This window comes from Phaseolus vulgaris, chromosome 2 (genome assembly GCF_000499845.2).
Source record: "Phaseolus vulgaris cultivar G19833 chromosome 2, P. vulgaris v2.0, whole genome shotgun sequence".
Classification (NCBI taxonomy): domain Eukaryota; kingdom Viridiplantae; phylum Streptophyta; class Magnoliopsida; order Fabales; family Fabaceae; genus Phaseolus; species Phaseolus vulgaris.
In genome coordinates this window covers 45,999,089-46,022,419 of record NC_023758.2, presented here as the reverse complement: position 1 = coordinate 46,022,419, position 23,331 = coordinate 45,999,089, and the positions used below count along the sequence as shown (strand labels likewise).

At 29.3% G+C, this 23,331-nt stretch overlaps 2 protein-coding genes across 15 annotated transcripts; one reads left to right on the top strand and one right to left on the bottom strand.

Annotated features, from left to right (window-relative positions):
- Nucleotides 1-629: 629 nt before the first annotated feature.
- LOC137812660 (general transcription and DNA repair factor IIH helicase/translocase subunit XPB1) lies at nucleotides 630-7,989 on the bottom strand. 2 transcript variants are annotated; one of them, XM_068614808.1, is made up of 20 exons: nucleotides 7,850-7,989; nucleotides 7,711-7,763; nucleotides 7,571-7,643; nucleotides 7,271-7,430; nucleotides 6,939-7,161; nucleotides 6,787-6,843; nucleotides 6,203-6,343; nucleotides 5,182-5,262; nucleotides 4,936-5,023; nucleotides 4,068-4,405; nucleotides 3,909-3,984; nucleotides 3,626-3,819; nucleotides 3,224-3,387; nucleotides 3,057-3,129; nucleotides 2,636-2,749; nucleotides 2,323-2,403; nucleotides 2,136-2,195; nucleotides 1,484-1,567; nucleotides 1,266-1,408; nucleotides 630-1,108 (listed from the first exon to the last, which is right to left on the bottom strand). In XM_068614808.1, the coding sequence occupies exons 1-20, from the start codon at nucleotides 7,857-7,859 to the stop codon at nucleotides 1,015-1,017; spliced, it is 2,307 nt and encodes a 768-aa protein (XP_068470909.1). In that variant the 5' UTR covers nucleotides 7,860-7,989; the 3' UTR covers nucleotides 630-1,014. The 2 variants fall into 2 exon arrangements, with proteins under 2 accessions (XP_068470909.1, XP_068470910.1); XM_068614809.1 differs by having other exon boundaries at nucleotides 7,571-7,640.
- A 7,005-nt stretch (nucleotides 7,990-14,994) lies between these two features.
- Nucleotides 14,995-18,037, top strand: LOC137812658 (probable E3 ubiquitin-protein ligase RHB1A). Of its 13 annotated transcripts, none has more exons than XM_068614795.1 (5): nucleotides 14,995-15,129; nucleotides 15,988-16,112; nucleotides 16,857-17,289; nucleotides 17,432-17,541; nucleotides 17,650-18,037. In XM_068614795.1, exons 2-5 carry the CDS (start codon nucleotides 16,044-16,046, stop codon nucleotides 17,677-17,679), a joined length of 642 nt encoding a protein of 213 aa, XP_068470896.1. In that variant the 5' UTR covers nucleotides 14,995-15,129; nucleotides 15,988-16,043; the 3' UTR covers nucleotides 17,680-18,037. The 13 variants fall into 13 exon arrangements, with proteins under 13 accessions (XP_068470896.1, XP_068470904.1, XP_068470903.1 ...); XM_068614803.1 differs by having other exon boundaries at nucleotides 15,005-15,129; nucleotides 16,860-17,289; XM_068614802.1 differs by having other exon boundaries at nucleotides 15,104-15,326; nucleotides 16,860-17,289.
- Nucleotides 18,038-23,331: the final 5,294 nt, after the last annotated feature.

The following is a 23,331-nucleotide window of genomic DNA, read 5'->3' as shown; positions in this document are numbered from 1 at the left end:
AGCCAACGTGGATTCTTGATAGCATAGTCTTCTGAAATCATATGGGATAATTTTACTCAATTTGCTCGCAAAAGAAAGATTGAAATGGAAATCTAATAAAACATAATATATGGATTAAAATTAATTTTCGCCCTTCACTGAGTATCTCAATTAGGGATGGAAAAAGGGATTTGTCCAACCGGTTTTGGTTTGACCCATCACATGTAAAATAATAGGACAATACAAATTCACTCATCAACTGATAATGAAAATCTTGGTCTGTCCTAGTTACCAATGAATTAGCAACCTAAGAGATTCACCCACTCTAAATAAAAATAATAATTAAATTTTTATTTTATGAAATGAATTTAAATTGACAAAAAAGTTAAGATACTTTAAAGTATTTTAATAAATTAATCTAAATTTGAGTTGAATATTAACTTCTATTATTTAAAAAAATTGAATTTACAAAATAAATTAACATCAATGACAAACACATTTAGATTTTAAAAATAAACTTTAAAATTACACAATAGAAAATTTAAATCTAAAACGCTTGATATTTTATATTTATTTTAAAAAATTAACCAATTCATCTTAAATTAACTCACTTTATTCACTCCTAATCTCACTAAAGTGAATGGGTGAAATTCATCTCAAGCAAACATCTAAACCAAAATAAATAGGCCTCAAGTTCTATACAACTGGAATGACCAGACCAAAACCTTACACGCCTATTACCAATAAAGAAGAAAAGTGATTGGCCTCTCCAGAATTTGGAGCCGTAAAAATACCTGGGCGGTTATAAACAGTTGCTTTTTCGAAGGTTCTATTGTTAACCTTCGTTCGCGTCTCCATGAAGTGAACAGTGGAATATATGCATTATGCCACATCTTCGAAGCATCAAATGATTTCTGTGCATATAATTTTCTTCGAAAAAGGCAATCAATGTTACGTAAAGTAAGGCTAAAAATCATGCGTATTTGATTACTAAGGTATATTGTTTATATATCGAGGCTAGAGCAGGTGCACCATTTAGGTTGCGCCATATCTTCTTTTAAATAAGAAATGTCTCTTCGCTGGATCTTTTGGCTTGCTCTTGATCTGTCCTTGGCCTTTGCGCCCAGTACTGCACGAGGAAGAAAGCAATCTTTACCAAAGATCTCTATGTTTGTATATAGTTAACAGATCAAGGTTTCTTAAGATCTTAAAAAGACATTCTACAGCTTCGGATAAATTTACACACAGAATACTATATTGTTTCGGGCAAACAAAGGGTAACTTACCCGTATTCCATATAAAGCATCCCTTTTGCACCTGACATTGCACTCATGGATCCATGAGAACGACGAGCATTGTTAAGAGCTATTTCATCTGCATCTTCCTCCAGTTGTTCTAATCCAACTGCATCATCACCAGCACTCAAAACCTGATAATAGATACACGTTAGTTATTTTCCAGTCAACAACTTAATTCTAAGTAAAAAGGGAATGAAGATAAAAACCTTTCCAAGAAGCGCCAATTGATCCTCAAGATGATAATAGTTCAAACTAGGTCCTTCATCAGAAGGAGGCAAGCTTGTAATTACCTGTCAAGGTTGAAATAATGACAATAAAGTTATGGAGGCTGACATAAATTACAAATTATCAAGATTGGCATTGGGACTACTGTTGCAATAAGTTTTCTAAACGATTCAGTTGAAGGCAATTATAAGAGATTCGGAAAGAGATGAACGGGAGATGACCATGTATTTAAACTGAGATTGAGTGTAATATGAGCCAGTTTCAAAATAATGTGTTTCTGGAGTACTTCATGTGTATAAATAAACAACCAAGGTTATATAGAAAGGACAACATACACCACAAGAAAGCTTAGAATCATCCACAAGTGCTTTAACACTTCACAACTTGCATCACAGTATATTTCTCAAGGACACGAGATTTATGTAGCCAAAGAACATTACAGCAAAGGAGCAACTGGTTGAAATTGTATTACTAAAAAAAGAAGAGATAAATTATCACAAGGAGATTCAGCTCGTTCTAACTTATTCCAAGACAGCAAATAATCTATCCCATCAAAAAATTTAAATATAGCAGAGCAAATGGTGTCTCAAGGAAAAATAACTAGAAATGCAGCATGGAATGAACCTAAAATACCTTAAAGCTGTAACCCTGATCAATTAAAAATTGTTGCCTCTTAGTTGAATAATACATCTCCTGCAAACACAAGCACACCAAAGAGCATATTACAGCATAAATACCCTGTATAATATTTCAAGTTTTACTTTTCAATGAATGCAGAACCCGATGAATGAATGACTTGGCATAGAAAATACGTATATACCTGGGTATCAGTTGAGACAAGGGAATAAAAAAAGGCATTATACTCCTCCTTACCCCCAGCCATCCTATCCTGGAGCTTTCCCTGGCATTTAATTCATTATTTTGAATGTCAGACAACCGCATAAGCACAATGCACTACCCATAGACATTAAAAAATAATGCAGCAGAGAATTTCCCAGTTTCCACAACCAATCAATCATCATTTGAACTTTAAAATTCAATATGTAGGGCAGGTAAACCGACATCAGTGAGATATCATACTTAAAGACGCAACTCAAAAACAAAAATACAAGTAGAAACATTTGGAAACTGACCTTTGCCCTAAGAATACGACCCAGACGCTGGGCTTCTTGTCTCCTTGAACCAGCATGTGAAGAGATTTGAATTATCACATTTGCTTCAGGAATATCGATTGAGTTGTCACCCACCTGAGAATATAAGAAAGCATACGAGGAGTAGATTATCAACCATCCCATTCGTTATTAAGATGTTGACAGGGAATAGCATACAATGTTGATAATATCAACAGGAACTTGGGGAAGCACCATGGCAGACAATGATATAACATACTAGCTGTGCATACTGAAAAAGGCTATGTGACCCAACAAAAATCATGAAGATATACCCATTCAAATGTTCGTATTCATGGACACCAAGATGCCAAACCAGTATGTTTTTTGACATTGAATAATAGTAAAGTAAATAAGCCACAAAATAAAATTAAGGAACTCATACCTTGGAAAGAAATATGGTATTTACATCCTTGCTAGTTTTGAATGCTTGTAAAATTTTTGTCCTCTCTACATGGCTATACACAAGGCATATAAAAAAATAAGGCTCAAAAACAGCAGAACCCTAATTACAGCTTCCAATAAAAAAAGGTAAATATATGCCCTTAGCACCTTGTAGCACCATATATCATTGGTTTGCGGAGTTTCATGGCATACTCAGTGAGAGCAAACAGATTATCAGCAAAGACTATAATTTTATCACCACGTGCCCTTTCATGGTAATTTATGAGAAACTCGCACGCTCGGAACTTATTAGGATTCATCACATAAAGTGCCTGTAGATGTAAAGATCATCAATTACGATGAGTGAATTCAAGCATGTAAACTATGAACAAATTTTGAGTAAAACTTGTCATGAAAATATTTTTCAGATCACAAATAATCAAAATTCAAAACCACTTTCGTAGAACATGCAGTCTAGTGAAAAATAATCGAATTTTCTGCAGAACCTGTATTTCATGATAACCCATAAATTTACTATTGCAAAGATCTACAGTGTTCAAGTGGCCTTGCCTGCCTCTTCTTGGAGTTCTCTTTCTTCAAATACTCAGCGAAAAATTCTCTTGTCATTGGACACCATACTTCAGCACACTGTACATTTGCAATGAATCCACCTTTTACTAGATCCAACCAATTTGCCTCGTACAGCTTGGGACCAATCAGGAAGTTCAGATCTGTAATCCTTTCGTCCTCTCTGACAAGTGTAGCTGCAATTTCAACAGTCATGACCTCTCTTTTAGTAGAAAAAGTTAAGTTCATGGTCAAAGCAACCACAAACCAATGCAATACGGCATACCTGTGAGCCCAAGTTTACAATGAGATTTAGTGATACTAATGACTTTACGAAACATATGAGCCGGAACCACATGCACCTATTAATCATGTCAATGTAGTATGCATAAGGAACAATTGCCGTTCAGTCAGGGAGTATATAAGTTTAAAGTTGCATGACTACCTCATCCATGAGGAGCAATCCCCATTCTCTGTTTCTTATTTCTTCAATGATCTTTTCAGATTCTTCAGACCGTTTACCACCAAAAGCAACCATATTATATGTCGTCACAACAACTCCAGCATTACCGCGGAATCTCTCTTTGCTATCAGATGTGAATCGACATATTTGTTCTTCTCGGATAGTTGACCAAAGTTTAAATTGAAAAGCCCACTGATCTACAGAAACAGCATTTGTTGCCAAACAAAGGCAGCTTTTTTTTATCCGGCAAGCTGCAGAAACACCAACTAGGGACTTTCCAGCACCACAAGGTAGAACTATTATACCAGACCTTGCTCTGCCTGGGGTGGTAGACAATAAATTGGACTCAGAAATCATTTATGTTTCAGTGTGCAATTTACCCATAGCATACATTAGTGTTACTCAAGTCATTAAGAAAGGTTGACACTTAACTATGCTATAGATAAGTTACTGTAATCTTTATCTTTAACATTATTTTTTTGAAGTGTAATTTATGATACCAGAACATCAAATACCCTTACTATTAAAAGAGAGAAAATAACCGCTAACCCATTCCTAATGGCTTCCAAGTGAAAAAATCATTGAGCAAATGTTGCACTCTTCTAAAACTTGTTCTGAAGTCTGTATATTTTCTTCGAAATCTTCCTTAACACCACACTGGTTTTAAAATGAAGTTAAAAATTAGTCTTGAAAATATGCAAAACTAGAGTGCTATGTTTTAGATCTCAGCACAGATAATCCAAGTAAATCTTGTCAAATTTAAAATAATAGTTAATGGCCACTCTTAAATTTAGCATAGGAAAAGTGAACAGCTGGTGACATGTGTCTTTGCAAATGTTTTCAACCTTACCATTTCCAAACATTTTACTAAGACTCTTCTCTTGATATGGCCTTGGTTGTGCTTGAGGCTTTAGTTCCATGTCAAGGTCTGGGTTCACCTGCAGCATTGAAAGAGTTATATAGCATGAGCCACACAAAAGTTTAAACTCCATGATGATAAATTTTCAAGATTTTAACACGTCAGTAAATATATTGATTATAATCCTCAATGCTTTTGAGCAGCATGGCTAGCACACATGTATAAAGCATCACTCACTGTATCATTTCTGAAGTCATACTCCTCCAACATGGGATAATTTAATGCATTTGGCAAGCACCGTTGCTTTACATTTTCGACCTGTACAAAAATCAGAGAAAACTTTAATAAAACAGTTTGATGCAAAGCAAATCTAGTTACTCTATTCTGACTTATGATAGCAATCTAGTCTATTCATGGAAATAGCTGTCGTATATCTTTCCCCAAACAAAAATTAAATTTTCTTAGAAGCTTCATGTAGTGAAACTAATGAAATGTTTTGACACTACTATTAAAGTATTGGAGAATTCTACAATACAAGCCATGCACTACTAACTGCAATAAGAATCAACACTTGTCATGGGCAATTAAAAGCACTCCAAATAATGCCAGAGATAAATCATAAAGTAAGAATGTAGCATTAAAAAGTACATTTATCTAGTTCTAAATTTAATATATGTATTTATTCATTCTATGTTTTCTTAAATATCCATTTTCTTCTGAAATGTGAATGACCTTAGCAGGCATCGTTCCTCAAGACAAATAACGGATCATTGATACAATTTTGAGGTCTGCCTTGGAAATATAATATAAAATCTAAATAGCATGGATATATAAAACAAGAAACACATTTTTTTTTTGGAAACACAAGACACATATGATTCAACATGAACAATGAAATATAGGAAATTTTAAAAATTATAACATGCAAATTAATCTAAACAAAACATAAAATAAAATTCTTAAATCACAAGAGATTGATTCATTAAACATATAAAAATGCTTAAGTTTATCTAAATGTTATAGTATTCCAATTCGTATTGATACAGAAGTTTAAAAATAAAAGTAAAAACTATAAAATGCAGCTAGAGAAAGTGTCCTTGCAGTGTCTGAATAAACACATATCTGACATCAGTCCAACAAAAAAGGGTACTATTAAGAGGTTTTGTACTTCTAAGAATAAAAGAAAAAACAGACAGATTGAGAGCAAGAGTGTTAAGAAAAATCCTGCAACCTTTTCCAAAATCTCCACCTATATTACCTGAGAAGGATCAACTTCAAATGAATGTGTTTCTTTCTCTTCTGCAACCGCTGCCACTTCTGCTTCATTTAGCAATTCATCATGAGTGCCTTCAATTTCACCTGCTGCTTTGCTGATTGTAAATCCATCTCCATTTACATTCTAATAAAAAAAATCAGAAATTTGGGAAAGGTTAGCAATTCGAATGCACATAGCAAGAACACAATAATATTGGTAATGTCAGAAAAAGCAATTCACAACCAAATTATAATTTTTAGAAAAATCTACAAAAAGGAGAAAAGACTTAGAATGTCTGAAGTATGCACCAGCATTATAGTAAAAAAGGAGGTCAATCCAATTTTGCCCCACTGATATTCACAGACATGAAAATACTGAATGTAGTTACAGGTAGGGCAACAAATCAGCCAAGAATATGGGGATATATAAGGATTATGCATTGGGAACATAGATATTTATGTACTCATCACCAAGTCCCATGTAAGGAACAATCCAATTGTATTTATCTGGACATTAAACAACAAGGTCATTCAAAGCCACCCCAAACAAGCTCTAGCACCACACACACAAAAAAAATGATCACAAACCTCGGAAATAATCCTTGCTCGAGATATAGCATCGTCCCTGAGCAATGTCTTCAATACCTGCCAAATATGGTACGATGGACCACATGAGATCTTACAACTTACCAGAGGAACTCAAGAATATGGCAGAAAAAATGAACGCATCATTTTTATACCTCTGGAAATGGAGATTCAACAAAGTAGCGATTCTTCTTGAGCACAAGTTTCACCTTGCCATAATTTGCAGTAGAATCATGTATAAATTTAATCATTTCTTTGGGAAGCTTGGTTTTGGATAGCTTGTTCAAAACACTTATAACTGTTTCAGTTTCCAGACCAACCGAAACAGCAGCATACAGTGAGTGTGGAGTAAGGTTGTACTCGTGCATAGACTCTGGCCTATTATTGATTAAAAAAACCCACATATCAAACACGTATGTACTGCTGTTCTATCAACTGAATATGACATTAAACTTGAAACTCTCGTTCTTGTACTAATTTTTTTTACCTGCAAACAGGCTCAGCGATGGCGATGAGAAAATCATAAGCTTGCTTGTACAAAGGCGAGAAAGTCTCGAGAAATATGCGGCCATTGCCACAAGCCCACAGAGGGCGATTGGTGTGATCCTGTTTCAGCTCTAATTTGCTAAAATCCTTGGTTTTCCCTTCTGTTTCAGGCGCAAACCTCAATTCATTATCACATAACAATCCAAAAAAAACAACGCTCAAGCACTAACCCTACGGATTGGTAACTCTTTTAAACATTAAAACGAAAAAGAAATTAAATATTTTTGTAAGTAAGCATTACCGTCGTCGTCGTATGCATCATCGCTGCCATATACATCGTCATCTTCCGCAAATCCTTTTCGAGGATCTTCCTGCTGCAAAGGGGGTTAGAAACACGAAATTTAACAGAAAGAGAGAAAAAAATATCAAATATGAACTAACGTATTTTGAAAAGGCCTTGAACTTTTTGAACGGAGGTCTTCCTCCCTTTTCACCTGTGAATTTCAAATTAGAACAGATTATTATTGCATATATTTGATCTCAGAGATGGACTAGAAAATTTGGACGAATGGCGAAGTACCGTATCCCATGATTCCGATGGATTGCGTTAGGGTATGAAATTATTGTTTAGTTCTTGTTTGTTAAAAGGTTTTCTTTCTCTGTGAAACGCTGCGATAATCGAGAACGTTAATGAAAGAGGACTGAATCTGTTTATTTAACATCCATTGCTTCGTTACCGCTAATAAAAACAGCGATGGAGAAGGCGGTGCAGGTCTCGGGTATTTCTTTCTGCACCCCCAACACATTTATCCCTGTACCCATTATTTTTGAAAAATACTATTTTACCCCTTTTAAAAATGACTTCCTAATTATTTTTTCAAAAATTTTCTGCAACACATTTCATGAATTCTGGAATTACCATTCTGGAAATAAAAACAATATACGTTCTACAAAAAATATTTAAGAATGATTTTTTTTTCTGAATTTTTTATTCTATAAACATTTTTCTACTTAAGCATCCCTATTCCAAAATAACTGAAGGTATTTTGGATATCTCGAAGAAGACTTTTTCTTCCTGCACCCCTACATTTTCTAAATCCTGAAACTGGCATTAATATTTTATTTGAAGAAGAACACCGTGGTTATTGGAAATAGGGATCTGGGAGTGTTCTACGGATTCATCAATCCATAACTGAATTTTTTTTTTTCTGGATGAGGGAGTGTTCTAAAAGCAATTTTTACATAAATTATTGATTTTTGGATTGCTGAATCTGGAAGCCTAATTCTGTTACGGATTCATGGATCTGGAATTTTTTTTTTTTAATTACGGATTTCTGAATCCAGAATGCATATTTCTGTTACGGATTGGTGGATCCAAAATACTTTTTTAATGATGAATTTTTTAATGTGAAATGCATATTTTGAATTACGAATTGGTGGATATGAAATTTTACTGGAAATGCCAATCCGAAATTTTTTCGAATTCCATAATCCATAATGCAAAAAAAAAAAAAAAAAACTGTTTAGTGGTTTTTAAAAAATAATTGAGACAATTTGGTCTTTGCATAACATTATGAGGTGCAGGAAGAAACTGCCCTCAAAGAATGGGTGCAGGAAGAAATACCCGCAGGTCTTGGCTCCCCCAACAGTTTGGGCCGGTCCAAAACTTCATTTGGTTATGTGTGAAAATTTTATTAAGCTACATCAATTACTGTTTGAACAAAATTAATGATCTCATCTTAACCACATCACTTTTTTAAATCACATTAAAAATATTACGATAAAATTTGAGGCAAGGGAAATAATAAAATTATTAACATATTGCATTTTACATAACTTATATATTATATTTAGAATTAGAGTAAAAATGTTACAAAATTTGCATACCAGGACATGATTTGGTTTTTTATAAATGTAGGGTAATTGTTTTTAATATTACTTAAATGAACATATTTTAAAAGATTTATAATATTGGACAAATCGTGGTTTGAAGTAGGATTTCAAATAGAAGAACTCGTGGATCTAGTCATACCTTCCAAATTTATTTTTTTATCTTTTTTTCTTAATCGAAATCGTAGATAAAAATATTTTTTTCAATCAGTGTGATTTTTATATTTATTTTTTTTAAGAAATCGTTCATTGAAGTAACATTTGTGTGTTTGATTTTATTTAATTTTGGCTTTGTAAATTTTTTAAAATGAATTTTGAATTTTTTTAACAAAAATTGAATATTAAATTTTGGTTTTGATTTTTCTGAATTAACTTATTGCATTTTTATTTATTTACAAATATTTCTATGAAAAATTATGAATTTGTTTATGCTTTATAATTACGAATATACATTGACATAGTTCATTTCTAACTCTGAAAAACGTCATAAACAATTATATGACAATCGACTGCTACTCGTATTCATAACAAAAATGCATCAAGAAATTCTAAATAAGTAAAAAACATGTCTTTAATATCAAAACAAAGGTCACATTAAGAAAAAAAATATCCTTACAGACAATACAAAATATTTATTTATTTATATATTCCATGTAAGTGGTATTTTTTATTTAAATTATTTGAAAATATAAAATATTTATTTATTTATATAAGAAATGACACAACCAAGATTAAAAAGAACGTGGTTGGAAGAGGTTTGTTTTCCATCATGAGGAAAAGTGTGTTTGTAACTCAAAATACCATAACTCTGATAACCAAAAAATTTCTAAATAAATATGCTCGTTATTTCTTTCCAAATCTTCTTACGTTTTGTTTATAATTCGAACCAAACACTCTTTCGAGCATTGTCTTTAAACATTTTTTTCTTATCTGGATTAAATATTCTATTAATTTTAACAATGTAAACATATTTTAATTTGAGTATTGTATAAAAAATCATTTTATCAATTTTTGCGTCCTTGTTAAACTATTATTTAACTATTATTAAAATTTGAGTTTTTGTTCAACTATTATTTAACCAATGTGTGTTTTAACACAAGTGCCTTTATATTGATACCTTTATTCAATATGTTAGGCACTAGATAACTTTAACTATGCAAATCCCTTTTTTAGTAATAAAAGTGTCAAATTGATGAATCAAATTCAATGAAGTTGTTCTTTCTGTTAAATCAACTTTGGATGTGTGAGTCAATATCCATGAACTTGAGAAAATCTTACAAGTTGAATTACAGCCTCTTGTGAAAACTATCAAAAGTGATGTATAATTATAAAATTTGTGTAATTTTTTAGGTTTAACAAAAATAAAGTATACTCAAATTTATGATAACGAAAGATACAAACACCTAACATCAACGAATTTTTGTTCCTCACTTTTGTGTTTATCTTATTCAAAATTCTTTATGATACCTTTATAATTTACTTCTCCTTGTTTTAGCCTGATATACCTGTAATTGAACAAGTTTGTATGGTTTTCCATATTATTGATTGAGTTCTTAGTTTGTGTTAATGCTGATGTCCTATTCAGCAAACACCTTGTTTGGAAACGACAAGGATGAGCACAAAGCACAGCCACCATTGCAGATTACTTGCAAGGTCATCCCTCATAAAGGGTTACCACTACTGATAAAGGCATCACCATAACTTTCAAGTACATTTTTCTTTATAAATTTTGATATGAATGTTATAGAACAATCTTAACTCTTTTATATTTTTTATGAAACTAGCACAGTAACTTGTGCAACATGCTTTGCACGGTAAGGAAAAAAAATACAAAAAATAATCTAGCAACAAAGTAAAAGAATGAGGGTGAAATTTAATTTGAAAGAGCAAGAAAGTAAAACATAATCCAATTTTGGTATCTCAATTTTTTTTAAATAATAAAAAATGTATTAAATTTAAAAAATATATTTTTGTCATTAGACATTAAATCTGATAGATTAAAATATTTTTTCCACCAAGTTAAAATCGTATATTTTTTAATTTAAAGAACTATTTATTTTTTCTTAAAACATAACAAGAACAGAAACATGTACACTTTAACTTAAAAATTTGTAATTCCTAATAATTGATTAATATATACTATATATTATACAATATTACTTATTTATATTAGACTACTAATAAAAAAGTCAGATGATATTAATAACCTACTAAAGCTAAAGATAAAGATAATAAAATTTCCATGACATAAATTTCAAAACACATTTATAACACACAAAATTATAAACAATTTTTACATGAGGAGAGCATTTACATTTATCTCAACTGAGAAAATAAATTTTATTAATCTTTATATTATTTAAAAAAATTGACTCTAAAAGTAATTCAATTTTGTGAGACTTAAAGTGTGAGATTTCCATTTATATATTTCAATTTGACTAAGTCTTAAGTATGAACTAACAATTCTCTTACTAAGAATTGAACATTTTAAGTCCAATTAGACTTCACAGATATTTATATATATATATATATATAAAATAAATAAATAATGGGATGTTGAAAAGATTGACTTGAAATGTAGTATTTACATTCATTTATGATATAATTATGTGTGCCTACATCATTAATTGATATAATATCTAAAAGATCTAGAACACTATATATAAACAATTATCTTATTGGGAATTGAACCATTTGATTGATAATTTTTTTTTCCATTTGAACAATAGTTGTTGAAAAAGAAATTTGATCAAATAATATCACAAAATTTATAATAAATATATTTACCATCTATAAAGTTTTTTCATGTGAATATTAGTGATTTCAAATAAGAATTGGTATTTGAGAGAATTAAATCTGAATATTTGATCATTAATTAATGTTGTGCTGTTCCCTTAGGCTACATGTTTGTTATGAGTTATTTTTTATTTGTGAACAAATTATCAATTTTATTCTATATTTAGTTAATATTGTTAGTGTTGCAAATATTGTTGTTTAAGTGAATTATATTTCATGTTTAATGAGACAAGTTTTAATACATGAGTCAAGTTTTAATATTGAAAAAAAAAACTTTAAATGTTTTTAAATGTCAACATGAACACATATATTCGAGTAATCATTTCAAAAAATGTATAAGAGTTTGAAATCTTACAACAATTATAAATATTATAAAATTATAATATATAAATAAGAGGTAAAGTTTATATTAAAAATATTTGTTGTGAGGTTAAGTTGTACTTCAAATTTATTTTATAACATGTCACCTCAGTTAAATGTCGGGTTAAGTGGGCATGCACATGGGTCTGCATTGGACTGAATTGGATCGAAGTCATGTTAAGTTGAGTTGGTCTCACTCTACGTGAGCTCTATTTGGATTGGATTGGGTTCACGTTGACTTGAGTAGGTCGAGGTTCACATTGGTCTAAGTTAATCCTAGTCTAGGTTGGAAAAGGTTGGGTTGGACCGAGTTAGACTTAAGTTGGGTCCAAATAGGTTAGGTTAATCAGGTGTAACTTAAACTCCATTGAGTCGAATCCAGGTCAATCTATGACTGAGTCAAGTCAAACCTAAGTCAATTCGAGTTGTGTCAAACTAGATTCATGTTAAGCTTAACCAGACCTACCCTATGTTAGGATGAATCATGTATCCAACTTAGATAATACTTTGTTAGACTAATTTGAGATGGATTGGAACTAAACAGAAACAAAATGTAATAAGACTAGACACATGTTATACTGGATCTGGAATGAAATTAAATTAGGTGAATTCAAATATAATTTGAAAAAACTATACGAACTCAATTTAATATAATTCAAATTAAATTGGAAATTTTTAATTTAATTTCATCAATTTAAAGTGGATTTGAATTTTAAATTTAATGTATTTTATTATATATGAATTGAATGCATATGAATTCCCATCCATGTTCACTCACCTCTGATTCAGTAAAAATAACGTCAAGTGATCACTAAGCAAGATGCCCACCCATCAACATTTATAACTGTATTTTTGTGAGTATTCTATATTATTGAAAAACAGTAATTCGTACAGTATTCTTACATAACTTGTATCACACCTTAGAATGTGATGTTCCCATATCAAAATCATGAATGATATTTTTTTATTCCTTAGTCTAAATGTCTTATAGATATTTTATCTAGTTCATCAATTGTTTGGGTAGTGATTTAATGTGCTTTTTAGTCCTTGAATTTTTTGAGCGTTTATTTTTTTTTAATTTAACTAAATGGGCATTAAAATATATTATATCAAAGAAGAAAACTACGTGAATTAGTACAAAATGAAAAAAAAATGCAGAATTATATAAGTGCATCAAAGTATTTATAGATAAATACGAAAAATTAATTTGATGACTTTTCTTAATTAAATAATATTATTTATTATGGAACCTTCTTTTTCATTTTAGACGGAAAAAGAAAAAAATAATTTGGTTATGATTTTGTGTTGTACCTCATAGTTTAACATGATACCTTTATAGATCAAATTGATTTCTACTTAGGTTGATATTTGTTTTGACAGTTTTGCAAATTTGTTTCCACATCTTTTTTTTTCTTTTTTAAATTCAGTCACTATATTGCATATATTATTCTCATTTAAATGTAACTAATTAATATAAACACCAATATACTATACATTTCGCATTAATCAATTATTACAATCCTCAACCCTAGGTCAAAATGGGTTAAATTACATATTAATCAATTATTAAAATTATAAAATTCTGCAAAATGGGTTAAATTACATTTTGACGTATGATAATTTATCTTGACAATTAATTTTTAATATATATATATATATATATATATATTGTGTGTGTGATAAATCTGTATTAACATTTGATAAGAATTATTGCTAATTTTTTTTAAAGAATCCATTAACAGTGTAAAAGTTTTTAAATATAATTTTTTATTGCAGGTTTAGTCTAATCCGCTGGATACAAAATAAAGTATATTGTCATAACAGGACTACCACTAACTCATTAATTTTGCTCAAAGTATACAAATATTTTGTGCTAACAGTACCAAATCATTAAACTCAAATAAAATGTTGAATATGGGAGATAAAAAAAAAAGTTAGGATGAAAGAAGTTGATATATATGAAAAAAAACTGAAAGACACAAATATAAATTATTTCATTTTCTTTAATGATATTAATTTAAAAGTATTTTTAATTATTTTATTTTATTGTTATATTATTAAGGTCTAATAAAAGGTTCCTTTAAGTTAAGAGGATTATTATTTTTAAATGCAGTTTGTTTTAAATGTAATTGGTAAAATTAAATGATATTAATTAACATAAAACGTTAGTTTTGTGTATAATTAGAGCTCAGACAGATCTCATGCCAACACGGAAATTAAAATGATTGGACAACTTTTTGTACTATTATTAATTATAAATTAAATTTAAAGCATACAAATAAAATGTAAACTAATTATATCAACGCATATCTTCTTGAATAATATTATCCTTAAAAAATGCAAATTAATCATTGAAGAATAGTTATCCTTTATCTGGCTATAGTGTATCCAATAATTATACGCGTTGATTTAGATATTCAGTTAGCTAAGTTTGTAAATATTATTTGTTTAAGAGGGATTTAATATTAGTTATTTCCAAAATATAATTAACTACTAATTTTTTTTAATAATCTCTAAACATATTCAATCACAATACGTAGCATCACGTTTGATGGATTAATTCATAATCCGTGTGAAGATTAAATTAATGGTATTTATTAAGTTTGCATTATCAGGAATAGAAACATAGAATATCGGGTGAATGATCCTCATTTTCCATGATGGAGCCACATATTCTTTATTTATTTCATCTTTATCGATAAAGAAGCAAGGGTCATAAAATGAAAGAAAACGAAGTTTAGGCGTTTGATTAATTGAAAGAAGAGGAAGTGAACGGTTGAGATGCGAGGGAGAATGACGAAAGCTAACGAAGGGGTAAGTGGGGGGAATTTTCAATTTTTCCGTGCAATTCTTTTCTCGTACACGTAAACCTGCTCTGCACTCGCGCACACACACCAACACATCATCGTGTCAAATACCAACGAAAGCAATCACTCGCGCAGTTTCTTCTTCTTCTTCTTCCTTCTCGTCTTCTGTTGCTGAATTTCGATTTCTTAATTCTCAATCTCAAGGTTCCATTCTCCACCGCCACTCCTATCTTTCTGCTGATTTCGGACTCATTACTTGCTCATGTCCCCTCCTCTTCCTTGCTTTTCAGCTCAGCTGTTAGATACTGTGTCGTTTTTGTTTTTTATTTGCTGTACCTAATTTATCATGTTTTCCCCTTCGTTTGTGTCCTGTTCATGCTTGATGACTGCTTCAAAATGAATTCGTTGAACTTTCGCCTGAGATTTATCTATTTATCTGTAACGGTTTCTATCAATCTCTGTTTTCAACTTTCAAATTAATCGCGGCCTGCTCTGATCGTTTTGCCTAGTGTTTACTTTCTATTTAAAATTTAGTAATAGGTTTTGATGAATTGGATTGCGTTTCGGAGAGTTAGGTATTATTACTCTTTTCGGTGAGGTAGAGTGATTTCCACGCACGATCGTGAATTTGCGATAACTGAATGGGTTACCGACTCTCGTGATTGCGTGCGTCCGTGCGTGGTTAGAGTGAAATCGCGTTCTCATGATAATTAACTTTGTGAAGGGATTGTGCATGCATATGGTGATGAAGGTGAATTATCCACCCGGTGTGCGTGTGTGTTTGGGGGGGTTAAATTTACAATCATGGTCTTTATATTAATTAATTAATTATCTGAAAGGGGTTTGCATGTATATGCTGATGAAGGTGAAATGATGCACTCAGTAGCTATAATTACTTTTGGATGCTGGAGATAAGGCGTTATGGGCGGTTGCTGTTGCTGTTGTTCTTCTAAGGAGACTGTGTTGAGCGCTCCACCTGCCTACTATTATGTCAGTATACTTTTCATGATTGAGTTCTGTGCTTTTACTTTATTTTATTTTTAGCTTTTGCCTAACTTTGCTTTTCTGAGAAGGGTTTGATTTATTGTTGCCGGACATGCATCGATTTCACTGTTTTGCGGTTAGAAAAGTTTCCAATAATTAATATTCAGTGCTTTCTTTCTCTTCAACAAAACCGAAAAGGAGGGAAACATAGATTGTGTGATAGACAGATTTGGCACGGAAGATGCTTGTAAGTTGGTTTGCCACCTACTGAGGGAAGGTGTAAGAGTGTTCTCAATGAAGTCTGTTCGTGTGAGAAAGGAAACTGATAATAAGTGAAGTTGATTAACATACAGTCTTCCATTTATTAGAAAGAAACATATAATTGATCCTCCAGTGATAGCTGAATGTCATCAGTTTCGTCTTTTGAGGAACTAACTAATATGATGTCACTTTGAGGACTAATTTAGTGTCCTAATAACATTGATAGACTAGTATGTTGTGATCATAAAGGAAGGATGAACCATTCGACCTATTAATGCAACGCCTCACTCTTAGAGGACAACAATGAAAATTCTTCTCTTGATAAATAAATCAGATCGTATAAGGTGGAGCTTTTTAATGTTTTGTTCAATGAGATTTTGAAGTCTGTTTCAAGTAACTGAGTTTATGATTGTTTTCCGTTGTTTATTGTCTATGGCTGTGATACCAAAATGTTATAACATTGCTTCATTTTCTGCATTCTCTTCTCAGCAGTATCCAAGAGCCTCAGAGGAGCATGTTCCTCTATCATCTCACCAGGGTGCCGCTTCTGCTTTCTCTGGGCGACTCTTGGTTGATACTAATCTAGATACTTCATCTCCTGATACTTATAGACCTCCTCCTGCTCCTATCCCTTTCAATGTTACTTTTGGTACCACTCAAACTCCACCTGTAACTCAAGAAATTCGTAGTGACAAGAATAATGCATCGTTTCATTCCACAAATTCTAGTACAATTCAAGAACAAGTATCTGGAGACAATCATGGGACCCCAGTTAAGATGGAAGAGCTGAAGGAATCAGAATGCAAAGTTCAGACTGATCTAGAGCTAGATTCTGCTAAGGATTCTGAAATTGAACTTGCTAAGTCAGGAAAACCTGTAGTTTTAGTAGAAGAGGAGGATACATGCCCAATTTGTTTAGAAGGTGATGTTTTCTTAGCTCCTTTTTAAAAAAAATTCTAGCTGATACTATTAATTATAATTAGGCCATTTATTATGTGACAGTTATTCTGTTTTGGGTTAAAATTGAATACTGATGATGGATGTATATTCTTTTATCCTCGCAGAATATGATGCAGAGAATCCAAAACTTGCAACACAGTGTGACCATCATTTTCACCTTGCATGTATTCTGGAATGGATGGAAAGAAGTGAAACATGCCCTGTGTGCGATCAGGTTTCTCCCAATAATTCCCAACTTCTCATCTATCTTTTGATCTTTTTGAATATGCCCTTATGAATATTTTTTGATCTTTTTGAACAATTCCGTATTTTTCTAATGCAGGATTTGGTTTTCAACCCTCCCATTGAATAATACATGTCAACTTAGGAGTTCAAATATAGTGTGTAGTGTTTGAGGAGCGAGATTACAAAGTCATGACTTAAATATGGTAGCAACCCGAGTTTATGGTGGCTGTATTTGGATTGTTTCGTTTTCTTTGTTTTCTGGGCTTATTCCATTTTTTACTCACTGTCCCCTGCGTTGCAGCACACAGGAAATTAAAGGAAATATTCTCTCTTTTATAGTTTTATCAATTAGGATGTTTCAAAGTGATATCTGGATATTACATCCGAAAACAACGACCAATATGATTTCTCTTGGTGTGGATTGTAAGACTTTTGTTACATTGTCAAAGAATGGTAGGATGATCTCTCTCTTTCGTCTTTTATAAGTTGGGAATAGGAGTAATTTTTGTTTGAGGTATTACTTTACATTGTATATTTAAGGCTTAAATAAGTTCTAGGTCATTTTGGATTTTTGTTTTGAATATTCAATTAAGTTTACTTCAAATTGGGCACTTAATAAATTAATATTTTTGTTTAAGTTTCATACATTTGCTCGAGTCATTTCTACTCTCCACGTCTTTGTTAAGTTATCCCATGTATCAGTGTTGAATAATTTTATTACCCGCATTAACATGAATAATTTTATGATAAAGATATTCAGGGATATATTTTAATAATTTAAAAATAAAATAATGATAAGGCTTAAATAAGTTTCAAGTGTTTAATAAATATGAGTTTTTTTAATTGAGTATCGAATAAAATATTTCACACTTTTGTAAGTATCTAATAATTTTTGTAGAAGGTCTATGTGATGATCACGTTGTTACATTTATGAAAAGATAGATGATAAGAGCTTAGAACAAAGATAAAAACTTAGTTTGAAAGGACAAAAAACGAATTAAGTTCTTATGATTGAGTTCACAATGTATGAGATATAAACATCTTTTACAACTTAAACATGATGGTTATACTAGTGTATAGGATTAGATATATCCTTGATTGACTTCAATACTAAAAAAAGTGAGTGTAATCCCTAATAATGCAACACTTTATAATTTGCCTTTATATCTTGTTTTTATTTATTCTATCAATGAAGTGTTTTATTTATTATGTGTTGATAAAGCTCATAAAATAGTTTATTTAATGTTTTTTTTTAACTATCCTTTATGTATTGTTCTTATTAGTAACGACAATAATACACTAATAATAATAATGCATTAAGATTAAAATGCGAGTGGGCAGATGAAGACTGATTCTTACAAAAGAAATATGATTCTTATATAAGAAATTTGTTTTTTAATACCATTAAACATTGTATGAAATAAGGTGATTATAAAGTTGGTAATTGGACATAAAAACAAATTGTTGAAAGGGATGTGAGTGATCTAAATAATATTTGTCCCTCCTTCATAAGATGAGTGTGGGTCCTCTTGATAGAATGAGACAATTATGCATGACTTTGCTAAATGAATCAATATAAGATATTTACTTCATTTGTTTTAATTTTTTCCTAATATTAAAAAACAAATGATTGGGCTATACAAGGATGACATGATATATGCTTTTTGCTCAATTATGGCATTTGGGCAAAGGGATTAAGTTACACATAGACACGTATCATCAAAATGTTATGTTGAATTATAATATATTCTCAATATTGGGTAATAGCAATGCTTGCAAGTGCAAATGGAAGATTGTTGATTTATGCATTAGATATTTTGAGGTTCATTGTAATTAAAACCTCTAGGATTAGACACTTAAAGCAAGATACCATTTATAAGCAAGATAGAGTAATAAAAAAAGCTTGTTATTTCTCTGAGCTTGATACTTGAAAGTAAAGGTCATAAAATGAGTAGTTTTTGTGCACTTAAAAAACTCTAACAAACAAGTATTAAGAAGATTTACAGAAAATTATATTCTTAAAATAGAAAGTCCTAATATTGATAAAAATGTTTGTATCCAAGAATAACTATTGGAATATTTGGACACATTGCAACCCAAACTTTGAAATAAACATCAAAAGTTTCTCATCGAATATTTAAATTTTCATCAACTTTTCTTTGAATAGGTGATTTATATTTTTTTCAAAAACACATTTTGGAAAAATAAATTAAAGGATCATTAAAACTATTTTGACAAAGAGTTTTGTCTATTGAGCTACTTAGGAGGTCTTTTTCGTGGGAGTATGTGAAAATTTATTGGTGTTTTATCTGCGTTTCTGGAAGTTCAGACTGGTGTGGTTGCTGAGTTTTATGAAGTTATACATGCTATAGAGGAAGGTCAAAAGATGGAGCTTACTAATGTTTGACTTAAATATGATTATGCTTTGGTTTGTGTTGCGTTTACTGATAGAACTAATATTTCATGGATGTTTCCTAATCAATTGAATACTTGTTTTAATTACTGTAAAAAAAATCAGGTTTAGGGTTACTCTTATTTTTTCGTGAATAAGTTGACTAATCTAGGATTTATTCATAAAGAATAATTTCATTGGTATAATAGGTTTTTATCTAGTTTATTTTTAAAATTCTTTACGAATAAGTATAGTATACTGATGTATCGTTTTTTAAAACATATTAGTTTTGATCTAGTCCCTACATATTTTTTATGTGATGGCAGATGATTGTTGCTACTTGAGGTGTCAACCTGTCAAATTGTATAATGATACCTAAGATTAAAGCTTTTATAAAAAAAAAAAAGAAGCTCTAGATATACAAACCATTTTTTCCATTTTTAGATATTGTTTCTTGTTTCACTCATCTAATCTAAATATTATTTGAAATAAGTCAAGTAATGTTTCTTACATTTATAACCCATGTAATTAAATAAGTAAATATTCATAAGTAGAAAAAATTCATATATCCGTGAAATTGATAGTTATAATGAAAGCATAATAAAATAACAACTAAGCACTTTCGATATAACTAAATATTTTTACATTTTTAGTACTTCAACATTTTTTTTATTAGAAAAGATAACACCCAATTAGTTAAAATGTCTGTCATATACATCAAAAATCAAAATATGTCAAATTTTTATTATTGAGCTCTTTAAATATATTATCTCCTACTACTTTATTGAATTTTTTTAAAATCTTTTTTCACTTAATTTGCATCTATAATTGATAATAAACTATACTACTAAAGTTTAAAAAATATAAAAGATGATAAATTACTCCTGACCACTTTGATAAATAAAAAAATCACATATCTTACACTAGTTAATTGTAATAGTTTGATTTAGATATTCAATAAAAAAAATACAAACTATCATTCACATTATTTACCTCTAAATTATCGTCGTACTTAATATAGTTAAATAGATAATCAAGCTTAATAATACATAAGAATTAATAACAATAGTTTGAACATACTAGTCTATTGATTTACATATTTCATATTTTTATTGAACAAAATAAACTACAAGAAAATCATAAAATATAAACTAATTTTTAGTGACAAAAAATAATTAGTTGTTAATGACTAAATTAAAGATCATTTTAGATACTAAAAAAATTTTGGTTTCTAAATTAATTTCTATTATTGTTAAATATAAATTGGTATCTAATTAATAACAAATTTAGAAACTACATAATAATTGGTATTTAAATAATATTCAAACCTATTTTGACAACCCTACCTATTATTGAATAAGAGTGATATTTTAATTTTCAAATATTTAACCTTTTGAATATTCGTCTAATTCAATATTATATATTAACAAAATACATCAACTATATCTTGGGAAGTTTTCAAATATTAATACTTCTTTTGTTCTTTCTATGTATTCAATGAATTTTTTTATCTTTAAAAATAATTAAGGCCATATTATTTACCATCATTTTTAATTCTATTATCATTTCAAAGTGATTTATTAATATTTTATACACTAAATTTTAAAATTTAAATCTCTTTTCATTATATCAACTTGAATTTTTTCCAACTTTAAAATTTGATGCAATATAATGCACTATATCAAATTAATAGATGTAGAAACATTGTACTTTGATTCTGTATTTCTATTATTTATTCTCAACGTATGAAATTATTTATTCTTAATTAATTTCTTTCTATTTATTAAATTAACTTTTTACTATTATTGATGAAAATATTTATTGATCTATAATATATGTAAATTTTTTTTATAAAATATATATCAATCCAATCAATTTAAATATTTTATCCAATAAATATCCATAAAAAATTATTGATTAGATTGTGATTCTAGTGAATTGGCTTATTGATAATAAATATTCACTGTTATAATTTATTAATAATTTTGTTATTGTTGAATAATAATGGTATTTCTATTTTAAAAACTATTTAAACAATGTTATATAAATATTCATATTTTAAAGAAATATATATTTAAGAAGAAAGTAAAATTTGATGAAAGAATATTTAATTCGATATCAATCTTCCATTAAATAAGTTTTTTTAAAAATTAAAAATAATATGTGATATTTCAATTATTTTTAACATACCAACTTATTATTATGTTATAAACTATATAAATTGAGATTAAAAATTTATTATTAAAATTCAATATTCAACTTAATAAATAATAAGTTTAACTCAATAGATAAATAATGATTCTGACTCAACCTATTAAATAATAAGTCATGTTAAACCTATTAAATAATAAGAGTCAACCTAACCTTAACTGTAAAATAATTGGTCAGAATCAATTTAATCTATTAAATAATGAGTCTCAACCTAATCTTAACAATTAGTTTAACAAACACTCTGTTAACTTATTTAAATATTCTATTCACTATATATTTAAATTTACAAACATGTATTAGAAAAAATCCAAATACAACTTTAATGGGTTGGACTTGGATAACCCTAGTCCAACAAAAATTCACATAACCATATATATATATATATATATATATATATATATTAATGTTGTAACATTTTTCATAAATATGTTATTTTAAATACAAGTCAGACCTATTTATCATTTAGCCATAATTCATTAATACTTTATTCACTAAATCCTAAATCTCTTCTCATTATATCAACTTAAATTTTTTCCCAACTTTGAAATTTGGTGCACTATAATGCACTATATCAAATTAATAGACAAAAATTGTATACTGATTCAAATAACGTATTTATATTATTTATTCTCAAGGTTCAAAAGTATTTATTCTTAATTAATTTTTCTATTTATTAAATTAAATTTTTACTATTATTGATGAAAATATTCTCTATTGTAATTTATTAATTTTTTTATTATTGAAGAATACTGACATTTCTATTTTAAATATTGTTTAAACAATTTTAAAAAAATATTCATATAAAAAAATACATATTTAAGATAGAAGTAAAATTTGATCAAAGAATATTTCCTTTAATATGAAACTTAAAAATATTTAAAATTCATACAAGAAAATTTAAATACAAGTCAGAACTATATCAAAAAATTTACTATTATTGATGAAAAATATTTCCTATTATAATTTTTTTTTTATTATTAAAAAAATACTGATATTTTTATTTTAAATATTATTTCAACTATTTTAAACAGATTTGATGAAAGATTATTTCATTCCATTGCATATAGTTAGTTTTTTAAAAATAATAATAAGTAATATTTGACTTTGACTTTTACATAATGCATATACAAAATTATTATTATGTTATAAATTAGATAAGTTGATATTAAAGATTCA

Excerpts from the sequence above, each read along its gene's own strand:
- LOC137812660 (XM_068614808.1), bottom strand. Across the intron at positions 7,162-7,270 it reads ATCGCTGAGCCTGTTTGCAG|GCCAGAGTCTATGCACGAGT; the intron begins GTAAAAAAAATT and ends AATCAATAATAG. Across the intron at positions 1,409-1,483 it reads AATTGGCGCTTCTTGGAAAG|GTTTTGAGTGCTGGTGATGA; the intron begins GTTTTTATCTTC and ends ATCTATTATCAG.
- LOC137812658 (XM_068614795.1), top strand. The coding sequence starts at position 16,044 with ATGGGCGGTTGCTGTTGCTGTTGTTCTTCTAAGGAGACTGTGTTGAGC. Across the intron at positions 17,290-17,431 it reads ATGCCCAATTTGTTTAGAAG|AATATGATGCAGAGAATCCA; the intron begins GTGATGTTTTCT and ends TTATCCTCGCAG. Across the intron at positions 17,542-17,649 it reads CATGCCCTGTGTGCGATCAG|GATTTGGTTTTCAACCCTCC; the intron begins GTTTCTCCCAAT and ends TTTCTAATGCAG.